The sequence below is a fragment of the Morone saxatilis genome, unplaced genomic scaffold, assembly GCF_004916995.1.
Source record: "Morone saxatilis isolate NCDOM2014 unplaced genomic scaffold, NCSU_SB_2.0 Contig4, whole genome shotgun sequence".
NCBI classification, from domain to species: domain Eukaryota; kingdom Metazoa; phylum Chordata; class Actinopteri; family Moronidae; genus Morone; species Morone saxatilis.
Window position 1 is genome coordinate 11,635,231 of NW_023339984.1, and position 9,742 is coordinate 11,644,972.

General features: G+C 43.6%; 1 protein-coding gene across 1 annotated transcript in view; it reads right to left on the reverse strand.

Moving 5' to 3' along the window:
• stim2b (stromal interaction molecule 2b) overlaps positions 1 to 5,384 on the reverse strand; it is a gene marked incomplete at its 5' end in the record, with an annotated part of 42,410 nt that extends 37,026 nt beyond the window's left edge. The window contains 1 exon segment of the mRNA XM_035675757.1: positions 5,217 to 5,384. Within this exon segment, the coding sequence (XP_035531650.1) occupies positions 5,217 to 5,349 (133 nt within the window).
• Positions 5,385 to 9,742: the final 4,358 nt, after the last annotated feature.

The following is a 9,742-nucleotide window of genomic DNA, read 5'->3' on the forward strand; positions in this document are numbered from 1 at the left end:
AGGTAGCGTACAGTGGGTTTATCAGAGGTTTCTTTTTGCTAAAAACAGCTACCCGCTGTGGTTGTAAACGAGGTTGGTGAGAGTGGTGAGGCTGAACCCAAATACTGGTATATAGAGTGTGTATAAAGTTGCAGTCCATAAAACCAAAATGAGCTAAAAGATGCTAAAACTATGGAGCGTTTTAGAATCTGTCATCTGAGAGAAAGTGCATTCTCTCTCTCTCTGCGACCTCTTTCATTACACATAACAATTTGATCCACTGTTGTAACAGAAATATCTATTGGTGCAGCTTTAAGTAATGAAATGTGCAAATATTTTTTAAAATAATGCATTTAGCTCACTGCTCATAAAAGTAGCTGTTCTGGCTTAGTTGCAGACTTTTGGGTAAAGTTTGATTTCTGAAGCATGGTCATATATTTGTTTTTTCTTCTTGGCTAATGAAGAACTCTTCAGAACAGCATGTTCTAGTCAGGGAGAGGAAGTGGCTTTGCCGGTTGAGCTGTGCAACACAGAACCAGGACATTATGACTCGCTCCACGTTCACTCTTGACACTCTGTCACTATTAGCCCCCGGAGCGAACCCAAAAGTCACTCTAAGGCAGTAAGTAGGAAAAGCCTGGCTTCCCTCAAGCGCGCGCGTGTGTGTGTGTGTGTGTTGATGGAACAGAGGCCAGCCAGCAGCGACGGAAGCACCACAAAATGCAAATCCCTATGCTCCCTGCAGGACTTGAGCAAGCACTTTCGAGATAGGTAAATGTTGAACCTCCTTTCCAAACAAATCTCTTTATTGATGTCACGTCTGATTTAGCTGTATGAACGAAACAATATTAAGTGAGGACAGTGTGAGAAAGGTCTCCTCGTGTTTTCTTTTCTGCATTTGAGTCTGTGGAATTGAACCTGCGGCAGTCAGTTTCTGCATCTGTACGTTATGTAAAACTTATGCTAAATGGGGGTCCTGTATCTGAGACGACCATCATCGAGCAGGCACATTACTCGAGAACTGGATGTTCCCTTTAGCCAGAGGGAAGGGCTTTGTTTGTTGAAACGCCAAACAAGCTAAGTACACACCACCATTAAAACAAGGGAAGGCCACGTTCACATTCAAGCCATCCAACAACAACAACAAATGCCTCATCTTCTTTTTCATTTTTAGCATGTTTTGTCTAAAATTTCGAACCCCCTTTTTTCTTCCTCAAGGTCCACAGAGATGATTTATGATTCATATAGTTTGCATCTGCTCTGAATTTGGCCCACGTTTAAATAAAACACTCAATTTGATGCATACTGCAGTGGGTTTACAATAAATCAGGAATCCCTACGCAACCGAAAAGGCCCACTATGAGGAACAAAGGCCTGAAAGGTGTCATACTACTTCAACTTTGATGGACTGCAAAGTGAGCGTAACACCAGCCCAAAAACAACTCTACGCCGTGACATTTGATTCAAATCATGTGCGACTGGTTATCTGTGACACCGAAATCAATTACTACTTCAGCGCCTGTCTATCTTTATCTTTCTTTCAAGATAAGGGAAGCTCCTGAAAGAGAAAAAGAAATCTGCCATTGTCTGCTTTCAAATTGCATATCTCTTCTGGACCTCAGTAAATAGATTAGATTAGATTAGATAGATACTTTATTTATCCCGAGGGAAATTCAAAATATAAATATAACGATGACAGCTAGTTTTGGTTGCAGAAATGACCAACTATTAACTATGGTACAATTATCTGAATCTAATCTACGCAAGGATAAAAATGTAACAAATGAAGATCCAAATTTCTACACTTTTCAGACCTGACAACACTCAATTTCCCATCAAAGGTGACAACTGCTCATGTACAACAAATTGCACTGTTCCATCACCATCCCCTTTGTTCTGGTCTTTTGACAGATCACAGGGGAGCTTGCCCCCCCCCCTCAGGGTCTCAACCCATGACCACTCACAGCATGCTAAATGGCAGCTTTGAACCCTCAACTGCTTCAATGACGACAACAGCCCCATCTCTAACCTCATTTGCCTGGGCGAGAGATCCCCTCAGCACTACTGGATGTGCCTGGAACACACTGAAGTACATGTGTGTGTTTGTGTGCGTGTGTGTGTGTGTGTGTGCAAATATACCTGCAGGCAAAAAATAGTCATTCGCAAATATAGCGCTCAGCAATGTAACGTAATTTCTGAACATACAAGAGTAAGCGTTACTCGCATCATTGAAGCCACACTATCTGACTTTTGAACTACAGTTTAGCGTTTGGCTCACGTTCTAAGCCACAGCAACACAAGTGCAAATGTTTTACAGCAAGATTTATCTAAAGCTAGCTTACGTTAGCTAACGCTCACAAAGACAAACTGAGGCCGGAGCAACAAAACCCCCTCAGTGTATTGAACGGAGCAATGGTGTCTTTCACTCCCTGTGAATTCAACTTGATCATTTGTAAGAGGAACAATGAGTTTTTTCTTCTCTCAAAAGTTACACAGTCATCCTCTGAAGCTTTAAAAAAAAAAAAACACAATTCAAGATTCACCGAGGCAGCTGTTAATCTGCCGTTAATAAAGACAACTCTGCGTATACAGGAGCTACATGAACACACACACACACACACACACACACAGAGCTGTGTTTTCCTCTCCTGACGCCAAGACCAGTGAAAAGGCAGCTGACCTTTCCAGGGAGCCGGCTGGGAAACGGGTAACACCGCGGTCATGTTTACTGACACTGTATTAAGTCACCGCTATCTCCACTGCACTTCATTGTTTGCAGGGAGAGAGGGCTCGCATCGTCCCCTGGCCCGTGTTTACACTGCCGAGCTGTTGTGTGCACGTTTGCCTTATTAATCAATGTATATGTGCCCGGGTTATTTTCAGGAGCTGCCTGGCGCTTGTAAGCGGACAGTCGTGAATGCTTAACAGCTGTCTGGAGCGAGGTTTATTCGTTTGTCCCGCAGCCTTAACAGACAGGCAGGGGTGGATGTCTTAGATGAACATGAATATAGAGATGAGTCTATAGACTTCCACTTACAGGGCTTTTGTGTGTCTTAAGCTGCAGAGCCTAACTGTGTTCTGTCAATGTTGGCAGTAAAACACAGCCTGTATTTGTTCAAACAGCCCAAAGTGCAAAAGTTTACCTTTATTGAATCTATGCAAAAAATTGACTGCTAACATTTGCATCATGTTTGACTTATCCTTTATGGGTAAGGGGAGGGAAGTGACGGGTCTGCTGCAGGGAGATGTGTCATCAAACACACTTGTATATGCAAGAACTAGGTTTGAGCCCGAAGGTTCGTTTTTGCTCTTCTGGAAATGTTCTGGGGCTTTAAGCGACTTTTGGTGGACCTTCATCAGTGGGTGAAGCTTGGAGGGGAGATCATAACCAGGGTGTTCTTTTCAAGGCTAGTCAGCTGTACCATCGCCTTGACCAGCGAGCAAACCTCAACTTCTGATGGAGGCCAAGAGATGCAGCTAGAAGTTATTATTAGTTAGCTAGTAGCTTAGCATAAAGACAGGAAACAGCCGATTTTAGCTGCACCTCTACAGCTCTCTAATTAAAACCCCACATATTGTTCTTTTGATCCGTTCATACGCAAATTCCCCGTCTATTTCTTGGCCCGGGACCGCCGACTTCCTGGACTCTCCTCTGGTTGCCCGGCAACTGGTCTCAGCTAAAAAAAAAATAGTCTCTTGGCAAGAAAGTGAATAAGCATATTTCTCAAAATGTCAAACTATTCCTTTAGACCCTGCGTTGTGTTTGGAGCTCTGTATTGTTGGGAGCTCGGTTAACAGAGACAGCAGAGTTGTAACAAACCGTCCCGGGCATGAAAAGAAGTCAAACGCTTAAAGCACAACCGTGAAAAAATAAATCTCTGCACGGTTGTCAGAATAGGTTGGCAAAAATGTCGTTTTGAAAATATCTTTATGAATGTCCAATCCTGCTTCCTATCCACCGGTTACACCTCGAGTCTTGTTTGACCTTAGTCTATAGTCCCTTTCAATCACACTGCCTGTGTTACTGACAATAATGGAGGCCGTCTCTGAGTGGATGAAAGCAAGTGGTTCCCATAGTGAAAGCAGAACCTCCATGAAAAGGAAAGGAAGCGATCCACATTTTAAATAACATAAAATAACACAAACCACCGCTTATAGACGGAAACATTAGCTTACTAACATATCAGCAGATTCAGATATCTCTCCCAGTATCTGACTCACACACACGCCTCAGACACACTGTCAGACAGGACTGTGCTGTACATGTATGCCTCCATATATACGTACACGTTGACACTTATTCGTCGCCTTATATGTCAACGTGTGTGCACATGTACATTAACACATGCACACATCCTTTGTATCCGTCTGTGTCCTGAAGATAGGCCTTATCCGCATCTTCTTTTAGTTGTTTGAACTTTAATTTTTTAATTTTTAAAATCACAACCACGGACGTGAGCTGCAAATTAGCTTCAGCCAGATACCTTGTATGTCTGTTGCCAAACGTCTACCCATGTACAGAGGAAATAAAGCTTTCTACACATTTGTCTCTCCATTCCTGGGCTTTTATCGTGGCTTTGAGGCACCTGGCATGCACAAAAGCCTGTTAAGCGAACAACCAATCAATATTTCCTGGTGAAAACAGATGCAAATAGATGGAAATCCTCTCATTAGGTTATGTCAATAGCACAATTTCAGAGGGGGGTCACCTGTGGCCTTCTTGGCAATGATCAGCACCTACTGATGTAAACAGAGGCTACTTAGCCCGGCTCCCTTTGATTAGAAGGGACCTGACATTCATGGATTTATGGGATTGATCCCATGAAGATCTATATCCCACCTCTCACCACTAAACACCCTTGGCGACACATGAAGGGCACCATTACAGTAAAATACCCCTGTCTCTGTGAGGATGCATCCTGCATTCCTGTCATGTCATGCATTCCTCGGCAATGTACAGTGGGGGAGAGGATGATGAGAGGAGGGGGGGGGTAAAATAAAAAATAAAAAATAAAAAATAAAAGGTGTATGTCGACATTGAATGCATCACTCGCCACTAAAGCCCCTGCGTAGGGCATTCCTCGGCTTTCCCCGAGAAAGCCACAGGGAACAGGATGATGAGGGGGAGAGGGGGGAGAGAGAGGGAGGGAGAGAGAGGGAGGGAGGTGTGGGGGGGTGATAGTGTACATGCGTAAATACATAGGAGACACTTGTATCCGACATGGATTGCTGCTTACCTGTGGTGGCTACATTTGCAGCATCAGATGTCTGGCTGGGCAGATCATTCGAGTAAGTGCACTCCAAGCCCAGTACCGCATAGATGACGAGTCCACGTAGCAAAACATTCAGCAGCTTGTGGATGTAACTCATGGTGGAAAAAAACACGAGGTGAAAAAAAATATGTACTGCTCCCCCCTGAATCATTGCCATTCATCATCTTTGCTACAGAGTCATCATCATGTTGTTCACTTGTTATCAAAATACTGACAACAACATAAACAATAAGTAAACACGAGAGATAAGAGTCGATGCTCTAATATTGCGAGGCGTCAGTATTTGATGATAACAGGATAAACATCTATTTTTTCAATCACCAGCTCGGGAGAGGGCGTGCCTGAATTGAAGACTCACCATACGCCATTTTGAGAGAGCAGAAGGAGTCAAGTGACCAGGTAGCAGCATTGAAGGACCTCACCAATCTTGCCCCCCCCCCCACTGCCCTACCCTACCATGTAGCATCCTGCCCCCTAAGTCCTCCCTCGTTGTTGGCTGCCTTCCTCCTCCCACTGCCCCCACTCTGCGGGCCCTCGTATCGAATTAATGCTGTCCTTCCCTTCCCTCTCTCCTCTCTCTCCTCATCTCTCTCTCTCTCTCTCCTCCATCCAATACAACCCAGTTCAGACCTCCAATTCTCCTCCACGCATCCATCAAACTCAAAAAACTCTCTCTCCCTTCTCCTCTCCTCCCTGGTTCCTGCTACATCTGCCACCCCCTGTCTACTATGACTCCCACCCCCCGCTTTTATCATACCACCTCACCTATTCCCCCCTCCCGTCCTGTTGTCTCCTGAGAACAACTTTTACCTGCCTGTGAATCAGCACCAGAGGTCCCTCCTGGTGGCTGATGTGTTGCATTGCAGGAGATGTGCTTCTGTCCATCCAAGCGCTCTGAGTTGGCCCGCACCCGCGTGAAAAAGATTTCTCGCTGACCAGCCGTATGCCGAGTAAGCAGTGAACTTAATAAGCGTTTGGACCCAGGCAGTCCCAGCAGTAGTCCTTCTCCTTTAACAACTGATGATATTAATGACTGTGAGGGGCTAGATTTTCAAATTGCGCAGTACACAGAGACAGCTTTGTAATGTCCCAGATTAATAATTACATATTTTTTTCTTTCCCTGTGTTGCATTTAAAATACACCATGAAATACATGTACATCGGGTTTATAGAAAAGTATTTCTAAAGATGTCAGCCTGACAAATAAAAACCTTGGATTTCTCAATCAGAGTCAAGTAAAGACAAGCCCCCCAAAAGTAAGCCATAGGAACATTATGAGGCTTCACAGCACCCACCAGACCCACCTAACCCTCAGTGGATGCAAAGTAAAAAGTATTGTAGGAAAACTAAGAAAGTTGGACAGGTCAGGAACACTTGCATGCAATAAAAGCCATCATGCAGTGGCACCTAAAAGCTGGAATGTGTAAATTAAGGTCTACTCTGTACTTTGTTATAGCAGCTGATTTCCTTCCTGGTCCACCTCTTTGGAACCATGATGGGAACCAGGATGTGCCTGTTTGGTCCCCAACAGGTAGTTTTTGTAGGAGAACATTTTATGAAGAGATGTTTGCTAACCTGTTCTGTCCTCCCTGATTTTACATTTGTGCACCATATTTGTTATTGGCCTTATATTTATAGTTTCTTTTTATTGTGTCATGCACTTTAATGTTGTACATCCACAATTTGGTCCCAACTCCTGGTTGTTTTAAAATGTGCTATATAAATAAATCCAAAAATTTGATTTGAACTGATGTACCTAAAATTAAAAGGTCCTTCTGGACAAAAATTCTTAGCAATTCTGTGGTCCCTAATTTGTTTGTTTTTGTCCTTGACATGGGAAACGTTAAGTGCTGTTTTTAAGCCAAGAAAGGAAGCAAATAATATTGAAATGAGCCTCTACACAATTTACAATGGGATGGTTGTGGCATCAGGGACTCCCCACTATTGAAACCCTGGCTTTATGGAAAATCCCCTGGTTGTGGATGAGTAGGTTAAAAGTTTCATTCTTGACCCTTGGAAAGAGTAGGTCCATGGTGCCCACTTACTAACTTTCTTACTTTTTCCTCCCTGGAAAAAATATGTTGAGTTTTTTTTGTACCAAAATCAACATGTTTACATCTACATCTTTCAGTTAATTAGCGCTGTAATAAAATACCTCCACCATGTTGGGTCTGATTACATTATTTTACATTTTACCACATTTTTTTATTAACATTTCCTTCAAAAATAACACTAAAAAATGTCAGTCCCTGTCTTAATTAATTATTTAGGCTGCTGTCTCAAGACCATCAAAACGAAAACAGTGCAAAAGATGGATGAATGTAACCTGCTGCCTTAATATTTAATACTAAATACTACTAATAGGAAATACATGTTATTATTAGTAGTATGGGGTTTGGGTTATATTATTATTATTTATTGTTTGTTTTGTTTTACTAATGGTAGTTTATGTGGCTTTTTTATGGCCCTTCTGGCATGAAATTAAAATGTATTATTATTATTAATTAGTGGTGGTTAGTAGTAGTAATGTAAGTATAGGGTGGGGGTAGGGGCCCCCCAGATACTACGGCAGTTAGGCCGCGGCAGGTACTGCCTAAAATAAAAATGGACAACAGATGGGTTATAAAGTTAAAAAAAAATAAAACATGGCTTAATCAAAGAGCATGCTATAAAAAAGCAGCAGCTGTCTGTCCTTTAACATCCAACTGTTTATTTCCCACCTGCGGTGAGCATCTTCAAAAAACAGACCCGAAAAAAAAGAGTGGCCGCCTGAACCAGCCATCAGGCTCTGCCGCATGTTTGGGACACCCCCCAGCGCAAATGAGAGCGCTAGCCGGGAGGACAAGTTGCGTGGCCCTCGGAGTGGCCCGACCTTGAAGAACCAATGAGAAGGCTCGGTTATCATCCTCCCCGCCGGTCCCCACCATCGAGCTGGGAAAAACGCCAAAGTTTCTGAAGAAGGACTCCTCCTGTCCGGGACGCCCGGTTCCAAGAGTACCCTTTAACCCCCAACAACACCGCGGCGGCAAGTGAGTCGCGTTGCGCCGTTAAACCACCCCGCATGAAACCCCGGGGTTGCATGGCAGCGAAGCCCCCCCCCCTCCTCCTCTCCTCTCCTCAGCTGAATTTCACTAAAAAAAAACAAAAACCAATTCCCCCGCCGTGGTGCCCTGCAAATTAATAGCCCTGTCTCCCCCCCCACCTCCACGCTCCACCAATCTCTCCTCCTCCTGATGTCAAACCCCATTTTGCATACTGATTCCCGCCCGCTCGCTCCTCCCCTCCGTCGGGTTCCGCATCAGCCGGCGAGCAGCTAATATGACAGGAGGATACAGTATCCACAGCCCCAGGCAGCCCCACCGAGAAGCTTCAACCTTGAAAACTTCATTTAGAAAGTAGGCGGATTGTCCGTGCGCGTCGATATAAGTCGGAGAAGGATTAGGGGAAACGGGGGAAAGAAGCGAATGTATCTTTTGATGCAATGGGAATTTGCTTACTTTCGTGTGAAGAAGGCGGACCTGCCCGAGAAAAGCTGGCGAGTTCAATATGCCTGAAGCTGTCCCCGGTGTTTGTATAACTGTTACGTGGAAGTACAGAGACTATTTTCTTCAACTCCCAACCAGGCCTAGCGTGAGGAATTCAATACAGCCACTTGGTATTGTTTATTATTTTGCGGCTCAGATATCCAACGGTAGAAAAAAAGCTCTAATCATTTTCTTTTGGGTTTTTTATTTTATTTTTTGTTTGTTTTTGGACCAGGGAATTCCCTTTCCCGATAGGGGTTGAATGTGCTTTGCTCCCCCTTTAGCTGCCTGTATTCACCTACATTTTGTTAGCCTATAGTTAGTTTAAAAGAAAAATGCTAATTATTCCGATATGGGGGTCTGTTTGTAGGGCCCTCACCCCTTACTGAAACCAGCCAGTGGACCTATTAGAGGCTATTAGAGGTTTTTTTTTTTTGAAGGGGGAGGTGGTGGGTGGGAGGGGGTCTTCTTGTAAAAAGTAGTTTGGGCCTTTTTGACGTTGACGCCACCTATGAAACTATTATTGTGTTGGTATTCTTTCCCCGCTCCCTGTAAGGTTTTTGTGTGCGTGAGCAGCAAATGGTTGCCTCTTTGTTTCAGCTGTTAGGCCCGTAAGGTTTGCAAAAAAAAAAAAGAAAAAAAACCTAAGTCTACTGCGGGAATTTTTTTTTAAATTATTTTTAATCTTATTTATTTTTTTCGCTAATTTGGTGGCATCTTACAGTTGACACCACGCATTTCTACTTCTGCTTAAAAAAAAAAAAAAAAAAAGACCTCTGTATTCATTTTGAAAACCCCGGACTTGTAAGCCTGTGTGAACATATAATCTTTTTTTTTTTTTTTTTTATCGTCGGGATTCCCCAAAAACGACACACTCCCCCCATCACCACCACCAACCCACCACCTTGTGCTTTAAACTTCATCCCCCCACTCCCCAAGTCCGCAACGGATACGAAAGACTATACT